The 24,464-nt window shown below is 45.2% G+C and overlaps 1 protein-coding gene across 12 annotated transcripts in view; it reads right to left on the reverse strand.

The window, feature by feature from the left end:
* PTPRU (protein tyrosine phosphatase receptor type U) overlaps window positions 1-24,464 on the reverse strand; it is a 253,718-nt gene that overhangs the window by 101,958 nt on the left and 127,296 nt on the right. For all 12 annotated transcript variants that reach the window (XM_068269156.1, XM_068269157.1, XM_068269155.1 and 9 more), the window contains 7 exons: window positions 21,073-21,154; window positions 10,571-10,686; window positions 9,854-10,028; window positions 6,667-6,960; window positions 6,028-6,321; window positions 5,821-5,930; window positions 3,075-3,276 (listed from right to left, as the gene is read on the reverse strand). In XM_068269156.1, coding sequence (XP_068125257.1) covers window positions 3,075-3,276; window positions 5,821-5,930; window positions 6,028-6,321; window positions 6,667-6,960; window positions 9,854-10,028; window positions 10,571-10,686; window positions 21,073-21,154 — 1,273 coding nt within the window. The remainder of the gene's footprint in view (window positions 1-3,074; window positions 3,277-5,820; window positions 5,931-6,027; window positions 6,322-6,666; window positions 6,961-9,853; window positions 10,029-10,570; window positions 10,687-21,072; window positions 21,155-24,464) is intronic.

A 24,464-nucleotide genomic window follows, 5' to 3' on the forward strand; every position in this document is an offset into this window, starting at 1 on the left:
TTTACTTATTTAGAATGTGCTAGCTATATAGATCAACAAAGACTATTGATGTCCAAGAAAGCCAAAATGAGAAAATGGAAATGCCCAGACACAAACTAGACTCTTCAAAGAACATCTTCCTCTTTCTTCCTCCTCCAGAGGGAGAGAAAAAATCCATCCCACTCGCCGCATCTCTACAGCATCAGATCTTAATGTCAGAAGATCCCTTGCACTAAGCTCAACAGCCACAACTGTTATGACGACAGGCAAGAAACACTGCAACTTCCTAAAGCTGAACAGGAGGTTCAACTATGAATTGAAATAAGAAAACTGCACAACCGTTTACATGGTATCCAGAGTAACAGTGCTTTGTTTAACATGCATAGGGATTCTATGAAAGTGAAACATGTTTTCATGTGTGAGTACATAATGGTGTATAAGGCCTCTTTCACAGTGCGATGTTTAAGTCGCACGTTAAAACAACATGTAACGCAGAATAACTCACTGCAATGAAAAATCAATGCCCTATTCACAGTGCACACGTTGCGTTGGTGAGTAACGCTGCAGGTTAAGTGAAAGTACTGCATGCAGTGCGTTTTACACATTATTAGATGCATTGGACTGTTTGCACATGCTCAGTAATGACTTGGAAACATACTTTTCATTGCCTATATGCTCTACTGTATGCGACCATAACGGGGCATTAAAAGTTGCGGTGCGACTTTTTTGGGGCATTGCATTGTAATTTGCGTTGCAACTTTAACGTCACATCAAAACGCAACGTCCTACTGTGAAAAGGCCTTAGTATTTCTTTTTACAACCTATCCTAAATCAAGATACTAGAAAAAAAATGTTACCCAGAACTTCTCCCAAACCTCAAACTTACCTTGTGATTTAAGATTACTGTCCCTACCCAAAATTGCAGTGTGTACTGGCCAATTCAGTAATGCCCTGCATCTCTTACCACCTCACCATGCTGCCTAGCATAAATCTAATTGGAGCTAGGGCCCAGGCATGTAACTAGAGGGGAGCAGCCCCTGTGCCTGCAGGGGGGCCCAGAGCTTTAAGGGGGCCCCAACTACCACTTCACTCCCTCTGGTGAAGGGGTCCATCCCTTAGATTGAGTGTTTTTGTGGCTATACTTGTTATGGGTGTGATGATTATGACATTTTTAACGACCCTAGCAAGATGGGCCCCCAGGCTGTGAGGGTCACCAGGGGTAGGCAAGGGAAAGGCTGTGAACATTGGGGGGGGCTTCAAAGTTTTGCTGGGGGGTCCAAGCACATTTACAACTCAGGTCTTTCACACGAGACTGAAGGTAAACGTGATAGATTGTTATGCTGCTGGGTAAAATTGCGTCCCATGCTCTTAGTAGGTTGAATTACCTGAAAAGCGTGCAGTTCAGCCTTCTATGGGAAAGAGGCCTTAAAAGGAACCCAAGGTGAGAAACATAAGGAGGCTGCCATATTTATTTCCTTTTAAACAATACCAGTTGTCTGGCAGTCTTGCTGATATTTTTTTAGCCAGTAGTGTCTGAACCATACACCTAAAACAAGCATGCAGCTAATCTTGTCAGATTTTTGTCAGAAACATCTGATCTGCAAGCTTGTTTAGGGTCTATGGCTCAAATTATTAGATGCAGTGGACTAGCAGGACTGCCAGGCAAAGTGTAATGTTTAAAAGGGAATAAGTATGACAACCTCCATTTGGCATACATTTGAAATGTCCACAGCCGCATTTCGGTGCAGGTGAAGCTGAAAGACGGCTCATCCTGCTGCAGGCAATGTCCTTGATGGCGTTAATGCTATTTCCCCTCTAAGTTATTGCAACTCGTTGGGAGGTGGGGGCAATACGTAATTCGAGCAACAGCTGCATTACCTCTTTTTGTTTTTTAACTTGAGCTCTGGCTAGCAACAGCGCCCAAATTATTCACTGAGTGCCGCTATAGCCATAATTCTTATTACCGCCTATGGTAGCGCTGTGCCGAAATTAGCTGATTCATCCATATGTCTCTCACCTTAGGTTCCCTTTAGGGAATGGATGCATGCTTGGCATCCTGGAGGAGACCCCATATATCACTACTTACAGAAAACGGTGACAGGGAGGCAAGAGAAGCAGAGCATTTAGTCTTGTTGTTTATTTTACATTTTGAGTTTAGCACAACTATAACAGTAATCCAAATTATCTCTAGGGCAGAGACACACTGCAGAGCAACTTTACGATCCGTTTCAGTTTTTAAAAACACGCTTCAAATGAATTGCATATTAATTGCGGTAAAATCGTCACAAAATTGCAGCAATTTGTTGAAAAAGTTTACTGCAAGTTAATTGGAGCGTGAAAAAGACAAACGACCTTTTGTTGTTTGCCCTTTCCAATAAACTGTCAAAATATATATTGAACAGTTGTCTTCATTGAAAGAAAGCCAACACCTACATTCTTTTTAAGCAGCTTTTAATTATTTCCTATTAATTATTATGAATGTAACAAGGGAATGTTTGTTAGGTGCTGGGAGATTAATTCCTGAAGATTTGATTTAAATTTAAACCGCTTACTAAAAAAAATAAAAAAAAAATCAATGCAATACAACTTGATAGGAATAGTTTCATGCAAAGAAGAAAACGATCCTCACTCCAGGGATATCTGCTTGGTTGAAGATTTCATTGCATAAAGAGTGGGTGCACGAAGACCCAATGTGTTTCACACATAATGCATTGGGACTTTGTTGCTCCTAAATTATATGCACCTACTTTTTACTCAAACCAAATCTTTACGCAAACAGGCATCCCTAGAGTGTGGACCATTTTCTTCTTTGCATTGAGGTTTGAATAGGGGGTGCTTCATCTACGCTTCATCTACGCTTCATCTACGAACCCAGGTGTATGCATATCATGCTCCAGGCAGGTGTCTAGTGGCACAGCCTTTCCTTGTTGTTCACAGGAATGGTTTCATAATACCAAAACACTGCCTCTCCAGCATGAAGGCTTCAGAGATAACTAAAACCAATAAACTGATATCAATGAAAATATGACACATCTAGAATATTGCAAAGACCGAGAGAAACACATAAAAACATTTCAGCAATGAAAGATATGCACCTGAAATGTTGGTGGTGAGCTCGGTGAGAGCACTTTGTCCGTAGCCTTTGCTGTTGCGTGCTCGCACACTTAGTAGATAGGTGGTTCCTGGATGCAAGTTATTGAGAAGATGGGACGTTTCATTGGGAGGTTTACAGATGTTAGAACGAGGTCCTGGCACAGTCACAGCAGGATCTGAAGATTCAATGATTTGGTAACTGAGCTACAGGAAAAAAGAGAGAAGATCTGGTTTATCCACTAGTACTAGTATTTTTTTTTCTTCTAGTTTTATGTGTTTTGTCTATAAATATTCCCCTAACCTGCCAAAGAAAGCATGTAGGAATGCTGATTACAGGTGCACCTCAAAGTATTCGGTCACAAAATTACATGGTTTTCACTCGTGACAAGATTATTCTAATATTCAGGACTGGATGTAATGTTTTGAAAAATATACAGAAGACTTTCTGTACGAAAATATGACACATGCAGCTTGAAGGCATCAAAACGTTAAAACAGTTGGCATAAAATCTAACATTATACTTGAGTATAAGTTGAGTTTTTGTGACAAAAAGGTAGCCCATAAGTGGGGGCCTCGGCTTATACTTAAGTCCTTACTAGATAGTAACACCCCTCGGTGCATCACTGACTGCACTATGCAAACACCCCTCCCGAACCATGTGCAGAGAGCTGCTGCAGACTTTGATGGCCATGTGCAACCCCCCCTTCTTTTGCTTACCGGTCCTTGCTGCTGGAACTCCTCTGTAGCCACTCAGTCGCAGTCTTACTGCTCTGATGCCCTCTAGCCTCTCATGATGTGCGCCACTGCAGGGGCAATAGAGATAAGACTGCACCTGACAGGCTACAGAAGAGTCTCGACTGGACACAGAGGACACCGCGCATACAGCAGTTTACCACACATTCTGCTCCACTCAGGGCAGCAAAATATGCCGCAGCACTCTGTACATCAAGAGTGACACACAGGTCTTAATAAAGGTGCCCATTACTTACTAAAGGTGCCCATTATTGATAAATCACTTTGTAAAGTCACCCATTAACTACTAGCCGACCGTGGCAGCAGCCCCAGGACTGCCTAACGCCGATCGGTGTAAAGTCCTGGGGCTCTGTTTTGCAGGAGATCACGCGCAGGCTGCGTGTGCATCTCCTGCATGGTCGGCGGAGCAAAGCTCCGCCTTCAGTCTCGAAGCGGCAATAGCCGCTCGGGAGACTGTTACGCCGTCTGATTACTGGTACAGCGATGCGATCTACAGCAGCGCTGTACTGGGGACAGACGTGTGACATGGCAGAAGCGATCCACTGTGATAGGCTGAAGCTTATCACAGCCGATCGCTGTGATAGGCAGATGGAGGGAGGGAGGGTAATTTACATATTAAAAAAACTAAAATTGTTTTAAAAAAGACACAGCAAATATTTATTTAAAAATAAACAAACAAACCTGGGGGTGGTCAGACCCCACCAACGGAGACCTCGGTTGGTGAGGGGAAAAGGGGGGGGGGGAATCACTTGGCCTTAAAGCTGCAGTGGCCTATTTCACACAAAATGGCCTGGTCTTTGGGGGGGGGGGTAAAGCCTGTGGTCCTGAAGAGGTTAAGGATGCAGTCCGTGTGATTTTACTGATAATGGGCACATTTAATAAGTAATGGGCACCTTTAGTAAGTCAGGTATCGTTAATAGGCACCTTTAGTAAGTAGTGGGAACTTTTAGTACGTAATGTATTGTTTACGGGCACCTGTGTCCATGGGATTGTATCGTTGATGGGCACCCAAAGTTGCAGAGAAAATGAGGGCAAAATAGAAGAAATTGTCCAGTGCTGAAAGCTAATTGATTGCTCTACATAAACACACCAGATTTGCTCCAGTTTTCCTTTTGTCTGGCTTTATAAATCAGCTCAGTTTCCTACACATGGCTTATACTTGACACAATCATTTTTTTCCAGGTAAAAGTTGGGGGGGGGGGGCTGGTCAGCCTATGCTTAGGTCGGCTTATATAAGCCTATGCTTAGGTCGGCTTATATTTGAAAACATACAGTAATTAAAAGCTACTCTGAAGACCGTGAATAATCAGATATTACCCAGACTGCCCTACATCAGTGTAATGTTATATACACCTACTACAATTTTGTTGCTACAACATCTCTATCTGCTCATGTCTATCTACCCCTGAGCACAGGTGGCAACTGACCTCACTAGCCTCCCTCACAACCTGCCATGTTGTAAATTACTTGACTGACTCCTGTTTTTAGTCTATTCATGCTGCAACCAACCCTTTTCTTAAATCAGAACAGGCTGCTTAACACTGATCCAAGCAGTGAGTCTGTACAATGATCAATCCTAAACTGTCACCTGAATTGATCACAAACAATTGTTTCAAATGTCAGCTATCTAGCAGGGAGCAGCATAAATCACATTGTAACTTACCACTGCAATTAATACTTCTTAGGGCAAATGTAAGTCAAACCAAAACCTTTGTTTGATTTTCTAGTTTTGGTAAATAAGGCAGGTCTTACCTGCTAAACATGCCCTGTCATTGTACATCCCCCAGCAGCTCTCCTCCTGAGTAATAGGACCACTCACAGAGCATTTTCCTTGTGACTCCCAGCAGTTCTGATCTCATTTACTAAGAACTCCTTTATTTACCAAAACTGGCATTTATATGCTATTTCTGTGATTTATTTTAAATCTATCATTTGCTGGATCATTACAAGGAAATAGGAAAGCGTCATTGAGAGTGATAATTATAAATATCTGACCTCATATTGAGTGAGTATCCCATTAGGTTCAGCAGGCTCATCCCAAGACAACAGAATGGCATCATCAATTGGCGTGATCAGCAGAGATTCAGAGGCAATGCCTCCTGGGACTGAAATGCAAAATAAACAGTTCCGCATATTACTATGTATGGAGATTGTAAGTCTGAATAATGGAAGTATGTCAATAAAGTGGAAAAGCGCACACACCATCCTCCTGTGTGTAACAGGTGACCTCTTTGCCCTCCTTTCTGCCCTCAGGGTTGGAAATCACAAGCCGGCAATGGACCGCACTGTATGGCGCAAGGCCTGGGAGCATATAATAACTGGCTCCTCCCTCCACTGTTACACAGTCTTGCAGTGTGCTTGATTCATAGTAGTAGCACAGTGTCACCGAGTAGGTGTGACAGCGAGTGATGTTAAAGCCAACTGCTTCCCAGTGCAGAGTCAGCTGGCGTGGCTGCTCAGCTGTACATGAAAGGCCTTTGGGTGCTCGCATGGGCTCTAAAAAGATACAACAAAAGAGACAGTAAGACTGGGAACTGACCGTGACTTAACTAGTTACACAAACTGCAGTCTACAGCTGTTCGGATGTCCCATTCAGCTTCCTAGAAATACAACAATATCCAGCAGCTATGACATGCAGCATCTTTATAGCATAACAAAGCCCCACTGTTCTTTTGTTAAAACTTCCCAACAGCTCAGTGCATCTCACTCCTCCCCATCTGCTGTATGCTTTGTGCAATCTTACAAATAACAGCTCTTCTCTGGGCTTCCAAAATCATAACTTTAACAACAGTCAGGCCCTTACATACTTTGTTATCATTTATGACAGCTTTCATCTCCTACCTGCACATTTTGTCCGGCTGACGAGTGCTGGTCCGGGTCTCCCGGTGCCTCCCTCCCCAGGCCGAGTAAGAAGCACAGAAATATGGTATTGAGAGTCAGGATCCAAGTGCCACAGTTTGTAAGTGTGTGAGGTGACAGAATGACGTTCCCTCCAGGTTCCTCCGCTGACACGGTACTCAATCTCCCTGCGTACAATGGGCCCATCACCCGTGATGGAGCGAGTGTTTAGCTGTACAATCAGATAGGTGGGACCAGCCCTTAGCAGTTGCGGTGGAGCAATAGGGGTGGGTGGCTCTGTGTAATTGCAGCAATAGATCAGCATGTGGAAATAAGTATTTCAGCATTAAGTGCACACCAATAGTCAATAGCATGCATGTTTGTGCGCATGCAACTACATGTGCAACATGCATTACTAATCATAACTACAGAGCATGCATTCTATATCCAGTGGTGTAGCAATAGAGGATGCAGAGGCACCAGGGCCATCCATCAACCACAATATTAGCCCTTTATTTGGTCCTGTGCTGGTAATAATCACTTCCATAGATGCTATGAATAGTAGTAATCATTAACTGTTTCCCATCCCCATCTTGCACCTCTGATACTATAGTTGTCCTTGGCAGGTTTTGGTGCCCCGAATCAATTGTTATGCACAGAGTGCTTGGAGGACCCAATGTAAAATTTGCACTGGGGCCCATAGCTCATTAGCTACGCCACTGTCTATATTTATTATTTACAAGAAACATTACTGTCCGTGGTTAATAAAGAATCACATATTAATCCATGAACATCAAGAAAAAGACATGACTGTATCACTCATGTATCAAAAGTGCTCTCGCTGGAAACAAAACAGTTCAAACTCCTCATATTTTTTCCAATTCCCCAAACGATTCTCTGGGCTGATAGTGCACCTACATTTTAGCAGATGTTATGTAAAGTGCGTAACATGCGTTCTGCTCATACTATACAACTCATACTAAGTATACAATATTTACGTTGGAATGTTGCATGTAACAGCTGCACTGTGTATGCTGTATTCGTAATACGAGTTATGTTATTTGCTTAACGTACACTGTCACTAAACTCTATGTGCACTATCAATGCACAAAAATGTCTACTGAATCTAGCCCATCAAAATAATGTATGAGATTATCAGATTCCAATACATTAAAGGGCAAAATTACCCTAACAACATGTTCAGTGTGTACCACATTTGTTGTGTATACATTATACTCGTTGCTATAATTTAGCATTAATTTGTTATGATTCTTCTCTTTCATATATTAAGTACAGCTGATCATAAGGAAATGGCAGCTGGATGTAGCCTAACTTGATGTCACATCAAATAATGCAAAGTGCTGTACAGTGTAGCTCACAGCCATACCAGAGGACAAACCGGGAACTCAAGGAAGACTGGGGGTTGCGCTTGCTGTTTTTATTCAATAAAATGTTATACTATTTTACTGTGTTGTTTAATGAATATTGTGTAATATTATCAATACAACATAACAGATTTTTCTCCTGCTCCTGAAGTCTTATGTGAAGAGCTTCCCCAACAGCCAGGCTGAGACACTTTGAGGAATGAACCCAGTATTGTGGGGCTGCATTGCCAAGAAAATGGGAGCAAAGCACTTTCCCAGAGAAGCTAACAACAATCTTCATTGCAATTAAAGTGAAATTACATTTGTTGAGAAAAAAAGGCAGTCCCTAGATTTCCGCTCATACATTGCAAGAGTATTTCACCTGACTTACCGTGTTTTTTGTGCTCACTAACAGCTATTCCACAGTATGGGGTCCCCCTAGGAATCCCTTTTTTTCTGGGTTGTAAAACTGCTGCAAAATCGCTTTGTACACTCCCTAAATGTTACAGGGACCATGACTGTGATTTGGGGAATTTGCAACTGCTCTTGTGGAATTACTCCAATTGCCTTTCATTAGCTGGCGTTTTTGGAATTGCCAGCGATTTCAAAACGCAGCTGCCACAGCTCCTGGGTCCCAGCCCTAGCAGAGACTATCAGATGGAAATGTCAAAGCCTCCTTCCAATTACTGGATTGCTCCATGTGTTAAAAAATAGGTAAAGAGGACTCCTGCTCTGTACTGCTGATTACTCATACAGGAAGCAGGTCATTTCTAGGCTGCCTGTACCTCACAGGCTATACTTGTCATTTAAACTTGTAATCAATTTTGAAAATATTGAAAATTCATAACTAGTTTCATATTGACAATAGTAATAATAATTTATTACAAAAGTTTTGTATAGCACTGATAAACATTTACAACAATTTTTTTTTACAGACATGGAATTTCACTTGACAGCTAAAGCCAGATCGGTTGCTTTGGGTCAGGGGTGTCAAACTCAATCATGTAGGGGACAAAATCTAAAACATAGTCTAAGTTGCAAGCCAAACTGTTTATTAAGATTTAACATTGATTGAATAGTCTCAAACTAATTGGTATAACTATAGCAACTGTGGGGGGCCTTCTCTACCCTCTTCAGCAGAGTGACCCAGTGGAGCAGTTTAACCACTTAAGCCCTCAGTCATTTTCACAGTCATTTTCACTTTATCCGAGCAATGTTCACCTCCCATTCATTAGCCTATAACTACTTATCACAGTGAACTGATCTATATCTTGTTTTTTCCTAAATCAATTAGGCTTTCTTTGGGTGGTACGTTTTACTAAGAGCTACCTTACTGTAAATGCATTTTAACAGTAAAAATAAGAATAAAAGCTGGAAAAAATCATTGGAAGCACAAACTATGCTAGGAAGAAAAGGAGAGACAGCCCATCATTGGATCCAAAGAGGGGGCTCCATGCTAATTTCATTAGGGGGTGTCCCATGGGTTATTGCTGCACCCCGGCTCAAACTGACAATGTGTCAATCTGAAACACTGTCACCGGTGTTCTCCTCAATACGGGAAGGCAGTGCGCTGCCTTTCTTTTGCTGCTTACAAAGATGAACATTGGAAACTCTCATGGGCCACATAAAATGGCAAGGAGGACCGCATTTGGCCCGTGGGTCTTAAGTTTGACACCTGTGCTCTAGGTAATGGCTTCATTTTATCCCCAGTTATGTTGTGCACACACTCTGATAAAAAACAAATTCACCTATGTTTTAAGTTGAAAGGGACAATACTTAAGTCATACAGAGAAAAAGCATTAAAATGTGCACACAGTTATTCCTACCTTTTACAACAAGCTCAGCAAAGTTAGACACTCCAGCCCCATAAATGGAGCGACTCACACAGCGGTACAGGTCTTGATCATCACGGTTAGCTTCAAAGAGCTGAAAAGAGGCTAGAAGTCGCCAGTGCCCTATGTGCTGGGTTATCCCTGATGAGGTAATGCCTCCATTTTGCCTCTGTAAACCAAACAATAAATCCAAGCAATCATAAACAGGTTTATAGCGCCTCATATACAGACAGGGTTAGATCAATGTCACAAGGATTTTATGCATTACTTACAACTGGCTGGTTTCTGGCTCAGTTTGTTCCAGTGGCTTAATTACAACCTTGCCCGTGAATGAGCAGGAATATTTCTTACATGAATGGAATACGCCGCATGTTTACAAACGGTATCATCTCATCTCCCAGGAGAATTCTAGTCCTTAATTACCGTAAAGTTACACTATCGGTATGCACTATCATTTGTTCAAGTTGTTGTCATAGAAACCTTATATGGTCTTTATCTCCAGTACTTTGGGTTTATCTGCATTGTACTGAAATCTCTTACATGCTATTGAATAGGCAGAATGAAGCAGTCATGCTGAGGAATTGTGTCACCGATACAATTACTCTTCCTATCCTCTCTGCATATCTCAATTCAGGCACAGCACTCTCTGATTGGACACACACATTCCCATTCCAAAATCTGTTTTTAATATACTCTATCCATTGCTCTTACCTGTAATAAAAAGGTCTCTCCTTCGTTTGCTCTGCCAGCAGCTGGGCACTGGAATGTTGCGTTCTGCCCAGCATTCACTTCCACCTCACCCAGACGGGAAAAGTGTGGTGCTTGGGCTGCAAAGGAAGGAATATAACAAGTATGTAAACTGATTTAACAAGTGCCTGTTTAGAAAAGTCACACAAAGCAATGCACAAGTTTCTATAATTCAGATGAAGCAGTGCAGGGTCGGTACTAGCTACAATGGGGCCCCAGGGCAAAAGTAACTTGGAGCAGTGTTGCTCGGATACCTCATTATCCTATTCGAGTTTGGTCGAATTCGGATAGTAAACTATCCGAATTCACTCGAAGTTCAATATCCGATGTAATCGAATCTCTGATTCGACCTCGGATATCCGACGTCACTATCCGAGTCTGTATTCAAGTAAAATATTCGAGCTGGCCTTAAATAGCTTGTAAAACTTGTATTGGAGGTCAATGATGCATGAAACCACCTTTTTTATGAAGAAAAACATAAAGTGATTATGTGGTGATGTAGTAGTTATAAAAAAGGTCTCAAAAAAAGTAAATTGTTGAAAAGTGTTTGCATGAGAAGCTGTGTCCAAAATGGGTGTTGGAAGTCTTCATTTACGTTGTCTTCATCTTCTTCTTCTATATCTTCTTCTTCTTCTTCTATATCTTCTTCTTCTTCTTCTTCTTCTATATCTTCTTCTTCTTCTATATCTTCTTCTTTTTCTTCTTCTTCTATATCTTCTTCTTCTTCTTCTATATCTTCTTCTTCTATATCTTCTTCTTCTATATCTTCTTCTTCTTCTATATCTTCTTCTTCTATATCTTCTTCTTCTTCTATATCTTCTTTTTCTATATTTTCTTCTTCTATATCTTCTTCTTCTTCTATATCTTCTTCTTCTTCTTCTTCATCTTCTTCTATATCTTCTTCTTCTATATCTTCTTCTTCTATATCTTCTTCATCTTCTTCTATATCTTCTTCATCTTCTATATCTTCTTCATCTTCTTCTATATCTTCTTCTTCTTCATCTTCTTCTTCCTCTTCCTCTCTATCATTATATTATGTGTCTTGGTTTTCCTTTCTTTGTAATATTTTTTTAAATTCATTTGTGGAAATATTTTATTTTAATAACACCATAGTTATATTTGTGTTGATGGCATAATAGGTAGGTAGTGGCACATTGCAAGCCACAGCGCCTTTTTCTGTGTACCCTGGCGGTGGTAAAACACAGACATCAGCAGGAGGAGGAAGTAGTTGCAGCTATTGTAGTGTGGTAATAGCTGGTAGGAGAGTGGGTGGCAGCAGAAAATAGTTCTTCTTCTGTTCTCCCTGGCAGTGGTAGCAGCACACAGACAGCAGAAGCTCAATGCAGCTACAGGAGGAGGAGTAATGTGTGTCAGGCAGTGTGATGTGACTGACATAATAGGCCTTGGTTCCTAGCGGTGGTACCAGTGCCGTAAATGAACATCATGAGGTTCCAGACAGCGGTCGTGAAGCCCACATTGTGTCCAATACACAATTAGGACAGCACAGTTTTCAACCCGGACACCTCTAAAATAATTACAATTTTTTTTTTAATTCAAAATAATGCAGCTATTGTTGAGTGTAATAACTGGTGGCGCATGGGCAGCAACACCTTGTAATGTGTTCCCTGGCAGTAGAGAGGAGACACAGACAGCAGGAGGAAATATAACAGCAGGCAGCGTGAGGAGGATAAGTGTGTGGCAGACTGGCATTTGGCAGCAGGCAGGAGGGCAGGCAGCGAGACATAGTAGGCCCTGGGTCCTAGCGGTGGTTCCAGGGCCGTAAATGAACAGCATGAGGTTCCAGACAGCGGTCGTGAAGCCCACATTGTGTCCAATACACAATTGGGACAGCACAGTTTTCAACCCAGACACCTCTAAAATAATTACAATTTTTTTTTAAATTCAAAATAATGCAGCTATTGTTGAGCGTAATAGCTGGTGGCGCTTGGGCAGCAGCACCTTGTAATGTGTTCCTTGGCAGTGGAGAGGAGACACAGACAGCAGGAGGAAATATAACAGCAGGCAGCGTGAGGAGGATAAGTGTGTGTGGCAGACTGGCATTTGGCAGCAGGCAGGAGGGCAGGCAGCGAGACATAGTAGGCCCTGGGTCCTAGCGGTGGTTCCAGGGCCGTAAATGAACAGCATGAGGTTCCAGACAGCAGTCGTGAAGCCCACATTGTGTCCAATACACAATTGGGACAGCACAGTTTTCAACCCGGACACCTCTAAAATAATTCCAATTTATTTTTTTTTAATTCAAAATAATGCAGCTATTGTTGAGCGTAATAGCTGGTGGCGCTTGGGCAGCAACACCTTATAATGTGTTCCCTGGCAGTGGAGAGGAGACACAGACAGCAGGAGGAAATATAACAGCAGGCAGCGTGAGGAGGATAAGTGTGTGTGGCAGACTGGCATTTGGCAGCAGGCAGGAGGGCAGGCAGCGAGACATAGTAGGCCCTGGGTCCTAGCGGTGGTTCCAGGGCTGTAAATGGACAGCATGAGGTTCCAGACAGCGGTCGTGAAGCCCACATTGTGTCCAATACACAATTGGGACAGCACAGTTTTCAACCCGGACACCTCTAAAATAATTACAATTTTTTTTTTTTAAATTCAAAATAATGCAGCTATTGTTGAGCGTAATAGCTGGTGGCGCTTGGGCAGCAGCACCTTGTAATGTGTTCCCTGGCACTGGAGAGGAGACACAGACAGCAGGAGGAAATATAACAGCAGGCAGCGTGAGGAGGATAAGTGTGTGTGGCAGACTGGCATTTGGCAGCAGGCAGGAGGGCAGGCAGCGAGACATAGTAGGACCTGGGTCCTAGCGGTGGCTCCAGGGCCGTAAATACACAGCATGAGGTTCCAGACAGCGGTCGTGAAGCCCACATTGTGTCCAATACACAATTGGGACAGCACAGTTTTCAACCCGGACACCTCTAAAATAATTACAATTTTTTTTTTTAATTATTGCAGCTATTGTTGAGCATAATAGCTGGTGGCGCTTGGGCAGCAGCACCTTGTAATGTGTTCCCTGGCAGTGGAGACACAGACAGCAGGATGAAATATAACAGCAGCAGCAGCAGCAGCAGGTGTATGTGTGTGTGCCAGTCGTCACTTCATGTACCCCTCTCGCCGACAACAGGGGCCATGAATTCGCCTTCCACCCAAGCCTGGTTCATTTTGAGAAACGTCAGTCTGTCCATAGACTTGTGAGACGGACGTGATCGCTTCTCAGTGACGACTCCACTGGCTGCACTGAAGCAACGCTCTGACAGTGCGCTGGAAGGGAGGCAGGAGAGCACTTCCAGGGCGTACTGCGCAAGCTCGCTCCAGATCGGCAGGTGCTTGACCCAATACTCCATGGGATCAACAGGGGCCACGCTGTCAAGCCCACTGAAGGACCTCATGTAGTCAGCCACCATGCGGGTCAAGCGCTGCCTGTGACTGGAGAAGGATGCTGCTGCAGGCACCTCCTCTCTAGTCCTTGGCTGCTCTACACTCATGTAGAGCTCTTGGGTCAGAGTCAGCAGGTCTGTGGTGCGCGACCGCTTGCTGCTGGTGGATGCAGGCACCTGCTGCTGCCTCTGTGCTGGCTGGACAGTGGGGGTGGATGTCTGAGGGAAGGCTTCCTCCAAGCGCTCAACAAGGGACAGCTGCAAATCCCTCATTTGTTGCGCACAGTCTCCTCCTGCAGGCAGGAACTGGCTGAGCTTCCCCTTCAGACGTGGGTCCAGCATCATGCAGATCCAGATGTCCTCCCTCTGCTTCATTTGGATCACCCTTGGGTCCTTGCGCAGGCACCTCAGCATCTGCGCTGCCATTGGGAACAGTCTGGCCACGTCTGTTGGCACATTATCGGCAGCCCCAGAGCCGACATTGCTGTCCTCCTCTGCCTCCTCCACCTCATCCTCTCTCCACCCCCGCACCAGTCCAGCTGCGCTCTGCTGCTCCCCCTCATCAGCAGCAAGGTCAGGGACCTCCACCAACTCCAAGCCCTCCTCCTCAGAGGTGGCCTGTGAAGCTGCCTGCAGCTCCTGCTGGTCCAAGGCTGCCGCTCCCTCTTCCACCAGTGCATACAGGGCCCTATCCAGCACACACACCAAGAGGACCCACTCGCACACCATTGCATGGTCCCTGCTCACCATGTTGGTGGCCTGCAGGAAGGATGCCAGGACTGAGCACACCTGCTGCATGTGCCCCCAGTCCTCCGTGGAGATGATGGACGGGAGGTTGGTGGCGGCACGCCCAGTTGCAGTGAGGGAGGCAACTGTTGCTCGTGCAACGTACTGGCTGACAGCCTGCCTCTGTTCAACCAGACGCTCCAACATCGCCAGGGTGGAGTTCCAGCGAGTTGGAACATCGAGCATGAGCCGGTGCTGTGGCAGGTGCAGCTCCTTCTGCACCTCTTCCAGGCTCGCCACGGCTGCAGGCGAGTGCCAGAAGTGACGCACAACCTTCCTTGCCGCCTCAAGTAGTCGGTCCATCCCCTGGTAGGTCCGCAGGAACTTTTGGACTACCAGGTTCAGGACGTGCGCCAGGCAGGGGATGTGGGTCAGGTCTCCCCTGCTGATGGCAGCAACCAGGTTTGCCCCATTGTCGGACACCACCTCTCCGACTCTGAGGCCTCTGGGGGTCAGCCAATTCCTCTCCTGCTCTCGGAGTTTGGCCAGGACGTGGTTCGCCGTCAGTTTGGTCTTCCCCAGGCTGACCAATTCCAGCAGTGCTTGGCAGTGGCGGGGCTTCACGCTGCTGCTGAGGCGGGGGGTTTGGGCTGGTGTGGCGGAGGATGGAAGCGGATCAGAGGAACCTGCTGCTGTTCCGCTGACCCTGCATGGTGGCACCACCCACTGCGTTGTTGGTGCTGCTGCTGCTCTGACAGTGCCCGATGCTCCTCCCCCCTCCTCACCCCCTTCCACCAAGCTGACCCAATGCGCGGTGAAGGACAGATAGCGGCCTGTCCCAAACCAGCTGCACCACGAGTCCATGGTGACGTGGACCCGTTGACCCACCGCATGCTCCAGCCCTCTCCCGACATTGGCCATCACAGAGCTGGGGATTGGCCAATCGGGGGCTGCACACATCAGGAGCGCACGCATGTCGCTCCCCTCCTGCACAAGGGAATAAGGCAGGAGTTGGGAGCACATGGCCCGTGCCAGCAAGCCGTTCAGCTGACGCACGCGACGGCTGCTGGGAGGCAGTACCCTGACCACCCCCTGGAAGGTGTCGCTGAGGAGGGTCTGGTGAGGTCTTTTGCTGGCACGGGAAGCAGTGGAGGGAGCAGAGGAGGCCACTGAGGACTGGCTGCCAGAACAGGCCTCAGTGTCGGCGGCAGGAGTTGCAGAGGGAGGAGGAGCAGTGCGTTGCTGACGCACTCCTGCTGCCAATGGCTTCGCAGTGGTGGCAGGTCTGCCACTGCCACTGCCAGCTTCCTTCAACTTCACAAACTCCTCATGCTCGTGAAAGTGTTTCCCTGCAAGGTGGTTGACCAGAGAGGTGGTGCCAAAGGCTGAGGGCTCCTTCCCTCTGCTGAGCTGCTTGCGGCACTGGTTGCAGGTGGCATACTTGCACTCCAAATATGGAAGGGTGAAAAAATTCCATATTGTGGAGGTGAAGTTGCCCCTTCGGCTGGAAGGTGCTGCTGCCGCCGCTGGTCTCCCTGTGGTGGTTGGGGGGGGGGGTTCTTGGTGCGGCTGGTGGTGGCACTGGCAGAACTCTTCTCCTGATCAGCACGCTATGTGGCCTGCATACCACGCCCACTTGTGATCCTGCCCATGCCTGCGATGCTGATCCTTCTAGCAAGGCCCGCAGATGCATCCTCCTCCTCCTCAGAGCTGATGACATCCCCACTCCTAGGACCTGGCAACCAGTCTTTGTCCTTCACAATGTCATCATCATCCACCCCCTCCACAAACATGTCCTGCTGGGATCCCCCAAACTCCCCTTCTGCATGCATGGGTGGATGGACAGTCACCACTGTCTGACTGTCCAAAGCATCATCCCCCAAAGTGCCCATGAGCATTCCTTCCTCCGCCAATTCTGCTGCAACAGCACTCCATAACCCCGCTGTGCTTGGGGATAAGAAGGTTCTGAGTGACAGGGTGCTGATGTCGCCCGCTGGGGCTGGAGAACTGCACTCCTCCTCCTCCTGCTCCCCAGGCAGTGCTGGGCGGCTGCTGCTGCTCTTGCGAACAGGAGTGGTGGCGGGGGTGGAGGATTCGGTTCCAGAGCTAATGGTGGCCTATTCATCCACCATCAGTTCCACCACAGCGCCTGCGTCCTTCTCCTCAATAGGACGGCTACGACCTGGCGGTGGGAGGAACATCTGGGCCACACGCTGCTGCTGCTGTGTCTCTGCAGCGTTGGGCGGCCAAGGCGTCCACGGCCAGTGGCTAATGGCGGAATAGCCACTGGTGCAGACGCAGAACTGCGCATGGTGGTGGTGGCGCGGTTGCCACGCCCACGACCTCCTCTCTTGGCGATGCCCTTGCTGCCCCTGCCCAGACCGCAGCTGCCAGTGCCAGACATTGTATATTTTTAATATTATACAAATGAAAAAAAAAACTTATGTATGTAAAGGCGGGTGGGACAAGTGGGGTTCTTTAATGGGGTGGGACTGGTGGTGGTGGGTGTGTGAGGTGACGGACAGGTGTACTCTACAGCAGAGATCGGTGTAGCGCTAACGAGAGAGTGCGCACTGCGCACACAAAGACCCTAGCTGACGCTGACTGACGGTGTCCCTATACACAGACTACAGTACAAGTCAGCAAATACACAATAGAAGTAATATATAAACAATAGGACGGGTGTAGCACTAACGAGAGGATGCGGACAGCGCAGACGTGCACTGCGCACACAAAGACCCTAGGTAACGCGGTGACGGACGGTACCTATACACAGACTAGAGTACAGTACACTACAGTACTACTAACTAATCAATAGAAGAATCTAGCTAAATAATACAACAGGTGTGACTAGATTACAGAGAGCAGATACAGCAGGACAGGTATAGCAGTAAAGCTGGGCCTTGCTAACTATAAAATAGTACAATATCTATCCAACACAGAAGTAGTACAGTAAGGACAGGTGAGAGCACAGGTGAGGTGAGGTAACTAGAGACTAGAGCAAGAGCACAGAGCAGGGCAGGCACAGGGCCTAGCTGCTGGCTGCAGGCCTGCAGCAGCAGCACCAGTGACAGACTCTCCCTCCCTAGTCCCTAATCACACAACCTAAACTGCCTAAAATACAATCTATCTACAATACAAAGCAATACAGTTGAAGATCAAGTGTTGGAGTGTAAAAACGCTAGGTTTAGAACAATAGCAATGCACTTGCACACAGACAAAAAGCACTGGAGCAGTCTCTCAGTACAATCAGTCAGTAAGTCGCAAGCAGGACGAGTGAGGCAAGATGGCGTCCGCTATTTATAGAGGGGGGCTTGGCCAGGCTCCCCCTCTGTGATTGGCTACAGTCAGAGGGCTTGGAGCCCTCTGATTCGCTTGTGAGGACTCGAGGCGACGTCTGTCGTGACGCTATCCGAGCTCGTGACGCTATCCGAGCTCGGATAGCTAGGATATCTCCGGATAGCTGCTTGCTATCCGAGTGCACTCGGATAGCACAGCCCGGATAGTTAATACTATTCGAGCTCGGTATTCGAGCTCGAATAGTGAAAAAAGAGCTAGGATATCCGAGTAACTCGGATATCCTAGCTCAGATGAGCATCACTGACTTGGAGGACCCCCAGCACAGCCCCACCCCCCACAGCAAATTCACCACCCTGGGCCCCCAAGCTGTCTGCCAGGCCCCATCCTACCCCCTTCCCAGTCACACAATATCATTAGGTGTCCAATACATCTCCCCAAAAGCATTGGTGGGTTGCCCATTATTCCCCTTCTCTTTTAGCCTACAAATGCAGAGTGTACACACAGCACAGTCTTACATTATCCAGGCAGGACACAGACGGCAGCACCGTGCTCTATGCTCTGGACTTATTCTCTTCCTCATACCTTACAGGCATGTATGGGGTCACCATATCTGGAGAAGAGGGGGTACACACCTTGGGGGACCCCTACAGGCTCTGGGGCCCTGGGGCAATGTTCCCCTTTGCCTCTATGAAGCAGTGAAATCCACCAAGACCAGTACTTCAGGACTAAATGTTTTCTTGGATCTGTGTAGGAACTCAGTGGAAGGGCTTGTCTTTATCAATGCCGACACTCCTAGATTTGCTGATGTAATCTAAATCACTTTTTTAAGTATCACCAGTGACCCTTTCATTAGCCACTTTCTGTAGAACAGACTTTCATAACTCTAGGCTGCAATCATTACAGAAAGCCCAGTCTGTTTCCCACACAGAGCAGTATCTCCACTCGCACAGCCTACATAAAGGGTTACTTAAGTTAAAAAAAGCAGTTTAACTTACCTGAAGATTCTTGCATCCCCTTGTATTCATCCTGTGTCCACGGCATCCTTCTGAGTCCCTCCAGTAAGCAGCCGCGACTCCCCCCAAAGCTGGACGGTCGTAGCCAGTCGGAAGCTTCTGCACATGCGCGACCCCAAGCCGCGCATAAAAAATTACTGAGCACGCCCAATACCTATTTTCCTGTACTGTGCATGCACAAAATGCTGCAGTGCACTGGGAAACAATGAGGAGGTGCCTGGCCAGCCAGTTTTGAGGGGGTCGCCGTTGCTGGTCAGAGAGTCTTGAAAGGATGGCGCAGGCACAGAATGACTGCAGAGGGCTCCAAGAAGATGAAGGGATGCATTTTTCTTCTAAAAATGTGTTTATGTAATTCTAAACTTTATTGCGAGGTGGTCTGACATCTGAAAATAAGTCTTATGCTTAAAGAGAACCTGTACCGAGTAAAATTATTTAAAATAAACACATGAGGTAACTTCAAATGAACATTACATAGTTACCTTGCCATCAGTTCCTCTCAGAAGCTCACCATTTTCTTCTGACAATAATCCCTTTCAGTTCTGACAATATTTTGTCAGATCTGAAATATATCAGTTGCTGTCGGTAAAATATCAGTTGCTGTCAGTTATAGCTGAGAGGAAAACGGATGTACCAGGTAATTTCCATGTTTCCCTATGGCTCAAGTGGGCGATGTTACAGTTTAACAGTGTGCTGACCAGAAAGCTGTTATGGGTAATGGCTATTTTCAAAATGGAGGACGGAAAATTCCCTTGATCATAGTGAACAAATAGGACGAAGGACAGGAGAAAGACACCGAGGAGCAGACTACATGGAAGGTAAGTATGACTTGTGTATGCTTATTTTGACTTTTATTTTCAGTACAGGTTTTCTTTAAGAATTGTTTGCGCTATGTGTAAGTAAAATTGTGGAGGGGGTGTGGCTAGATGTATGGGAGAGGCCTGTCTTTCTTATCACAAAAAGTTGCAAAGCCTGGCTAACTACTCTGACTGATTCAGCTGTGTACTTTGTTCTCTAGTTGAACTCGATGGACGTATGTCTTTTTTCAACCAAAATAACTATGTAACTATGTGTTACCTCACGTGGCAACATTTTTAAAAGTTTTTTTTGCACAAAAATATGTAATATTTGGGTACATTCCCTGGAAGGATTTCAATGAGATGCTGATAAATACAGCTTGCGTGTACATTTAAGTAAACCTGTGACTTTCAGAAAGGAAAAAAATGGATACTTACAGTGGGGAAAGGGAAATTTCTGGATGCTAAAGAGGCTTCTCTTGTTCTCCTACATCAAGCTACTACCCCGAAGAGTGGTCTTACTGCGCTTGCACAGTAGCACCACCTCACTTGGTCTGCAGTTGAGAACCCAAGCTTGATCGGGTCTACGCTACTGTGCAGGTGGCTCGCACCTTTGCAGTAGCACAGGCCTGATCTGGCCTGGCTTTTCTGAAGAAAGCCAAGCAGGTGTGTGCTAGTGTGAACGGGTCTGTAGAGGAGGAAGTGGGAAGCCTCTTTCCTCTTTAGGATCCAGGAGCTTCCCTCTTCTGAGGTGAATACCCCATAGAGCCAGCACCTATTCAGTAGGAGACCTTGGGCAAGACTCCCTAACACTGCTACTGCCTATACAGCGCGTCCTTGTGGCTGCAGCTCTGGCGCTTTGAGTCCGCCAGGAGAAAAGCGCGATATAAATGTTCTGTGTTTGTTTGTTTTAGAGCACTTTTCTTCAATTCATGTACACTTTAATGCAATTTGTATTAAACTGGAATTGGGGTAATCAAAAAGCACCGCATTCCAAGCTGCGTGCAGTTTGGAAGAAACTTGTATGCAAACAAGTTTAATTAACCCTTCACTGACCATCTCTATTCCTTACTAAGCTAATGAATTGCATAGTTTGATTTGCTTGCATTGGAATGTTGGCTGTAAGGTAGATTCTGACTGCCATGGTGAATGAACTACACATATCATTTCAGTTTATTTTACTTCTATAAATAAGATGAAAAGAGATTTGGCTTACATAAACCATACTGTAACATACATACCACAGGGGTAACTCAGCAGCAGAATTTCATCAAGCGCAATGAATCCTTGGGGGGTTCCAGAAACCTCTGCTTCAAACAAAACCTGAAGAATACAACAGAGGAAATAAATATCAGCATGGCAATAAAAATACAGCATATTTACCTAGACTGACCAGATGACACACCATTATCAGGTTTATTCCTTTTTTATAGTCAAGAATTGGGTTTAAAAATCCAAATGAAACCTTGTGTGTTGCAGAAAAACAGTTGTCTCAAGGTTTCCTCTAAACACTACAAGGACTCTCTTCCTCTACTATTACCCTCTAATGAAATAACCCCCTCCCCCTCACCTCTTTACCGTCGCGGCTCTCCTAGTTCCAAAATCACAAGCACTCATGGAAGCACCTCTCCCAGAATCCCTTTGGGCTTTGCATTTTAGAGGTTGCATTTGTGTTCACATTTTTCAGATGGTAGTAGGCTGCATTTGATGCAATAACCAACTTATCAGAAATGTTAACAATGGGTGAGGTTTAGCTAGGTTGTACTGTTGTACTTTTTATTCATAATGCTGCTAGTGCAATCAGTGTTTTTAGCTCGGATCAGCGAAAGCGCAAAATTAATGCAGGTTTGTCTAGTTAGAACATACATGGGAGTCGGTCGTATTTAAAAAACAATTTAAGGGGAGAAAAAATAGAGAAATATATTTCCCAATATCTTCCTTCATAGATTAATATGTTCAGTCCTTTTCCGATCATCGATGCAGTAATTGATCTGAAACAATCGGTCATGCCCATTAACGGCCGAATTCCCTAACCAATCTGATCACATCGATGGTAGTCAATCTAAAAAAACAGATTGATTCCATCGATGTGATCAAATTGAATAAAGGGAATGTAGCCGTTAATGGGCACAACTGATTATTTCCGATTGATTGCCGTTGCAATTGGAATTGATTGATTGGTCGCAGGATTGTACCTAAATGGTGATTTCTAAATATTCCCATTACATTTGTGGATGTTCAGTGGCTAAATACCGTAGTAAGTACTCTCACTTACTTGCACTAGGGCTTAAACCTTGGCTAAGCCACTATCTACATGGAGTTCATACATTATCTCCATGACTTCATGGGTCTTTGTGCAGACTTCCTGGTTTCCTACCACAAACTAAGAACATAATGTTAAGTTAACTGACTTTCCCTCAAAACTGGCCTTAAACTGTAGTAGGGATTATTCAATGTAAGCCCTGCTGATGTACACTTAGTAGCTCTAGTTTGGAAAATGTCAGTGTAATATTGATTAAAAAAAAGGAAGTGCTCTGTACTCCAAGCAGTATAATCTTGCCATGGTTACAAAGAAGGGAAATTTGAACTCCCTGCTTGGTAATTTTAGAAAATTGCAGCTGGCTGCAAACTGATTAGACAAAAAATATAAAGCAGTTATAAATATTATAATTTGAAAGACAAGTGGAATTTTACTTTAACAATGAAGCCCTGGCTTAAATCAAATCCAAGTTACATATATGGGAAAGTTCATTAAAACTAAGAAAACAACCATCTGGTGTGCAAAGCACCAAGACCCTGAGTAACCAACCATTAATCATCGCTCGCTATGACTATTCTCAGCTGAAATGTGGTGAGCTATGTTATTTCATTCGGTGCATTGCAACAGCTCTTTATGATTACTGAATTCTAATCATCCTTATATTTTTTTATTAATTGCAAGATGAGTCCCCTCTAGTTAACTTACAAGCGCTACTGCTGTAAAGTGTATGGCAGTGCTCACACTTAGGGATCGCCAGCAATTTTGCTGAAATCGCAAACGCGCTACATGCAGCATTTTTTTTTTGCGATTTTGGAGCAATTGTGTTTCAATGTTACAGAATCGCAAAATGTAATCACTGCAAAATCGCTTTCCTGTACAGTGATTTTACTAGCACTTTGCGACTTTCAGTGTGAATGGGGCCGTAAATCCTGTACCCACGACGCAATTTTCCTGACGATTTTTCCGATGACCGGTGATACTTTGAGCAATGAGCGATCATTTTCGTGATCTCCCGACATGGGTACAGGCATGCGATCAGACAAACGCCGATTAGTGTTGCACATCGATAACTACTGTCATTCCTGAGTACTCCGTGCAAAGTACCGCGATCGCTTGACTTCCCTTTCGTGCCCATCGTATGACATCGCGCATAGCCGTTGGCCGGCAGATTGATAGTGGAACGCTCGTCGTGAGGGGGACCATTTTCATCTGCTGGCTGGGTGGAGAGTATTTAGCTTTAGAAGTGCCCCACATCTATAAGCCTCTTGTATTATTACAGATATTCCCATTGTCTTTTGGAGGAGGTACATCCTGCATTAAAATACCCAAGAGGACAGCTGAACTCTGCACTTTTACAGTCACAAAAGCAGCATTATAGAGGCTGAATGGCTGCTGTCATGACACAGCGGTGTGAAGGGGGAAGGGATACTCTTCATTAAAATAACAATAGTTCTGCGTTCATGATACATGTGGCTTTCTGTGACAAGGAAGGATCATTAAACTCCTTTGTTTTAATAAGACAATGCAAAAGCTGGTAAACATTCACAAATTGCAACTTATATTTAAGCCATCTAAGATTGTATGCGGGCATCCTTCATAAGTCCTTACAGGAGCCCAGATAAAACACACCACAGCCAAGAGCAAAGAGGACTATGTGGATAAATAGAGCGATATAAAACAATCACAAAAGCAAAAGCTAACCATTTACCAGTCCCTCCAGAGAGAATATACTTTAAAATGGCCCCATACTTGGAAAATCTCCAAAGCTCTCAGGAGAGGCAAATCCTGAGTGTCTACAGACTGAGTGCTCACAAGCTTAAATTCGAGACAGGGAGATACAGAAATACAAATCTACGCCAACACAGTGAGCAGAAGATCCCAGAGGACAAGAACAACTTCCTGCTGCACTGCTCCGGATATAGCTTAAAAAAAAATTCGGCTATAAAAAGGTGCCGGAGATAGTCAAGATTTTTATATTCTGCTATAAACGGGTGCCAGATATAAACAAGATTTTTTGGGGGGCTAAAAAAGGGCACCGGATATAGCCAAGCCTTTTTTGGGGGGGAGGCTATATAAATGCGGCTACAAAGAGGATGTCTAAGGATTGGTTAGATTAGCAAGTTATATCAGTTAATTCAGTTATATCAGATCAAAACAACATATACATTTGACATAAACTGCAGTGGAGAGTAGGCAGCAACATGGGGGATTAAGATTAGGCACCACAGGGGGGTTATGGTTAGACATCACAAGGAAGGGGGGGGGGGGTCTTAGGGTTAGGCACCACCAAGGGGGTCTTAGGGTTAGGCACCACCAGGGGGGTTTAGGGCTAGGCACCACGAGGAGGGTCTTAAGGTTAAGAACCACCAGGTG

The sequence above is a fragment of the Hyperolius riggenbachi genome, chromosome 2 (assembly GCF_040937935.1).
Source record: "Hyperolius riggenbachi isolate aHypRig1 chromosome 2, aHypRig1.pri, whole genome shotgun sequence".
In the NCBI taxonomy this organism is placed as follows: Eukaryota; Metazoa; Chordata; class Amphibia; order Anura; family Hyperoliidae; genus Hyperolius; species Hyperolius riggenbachi.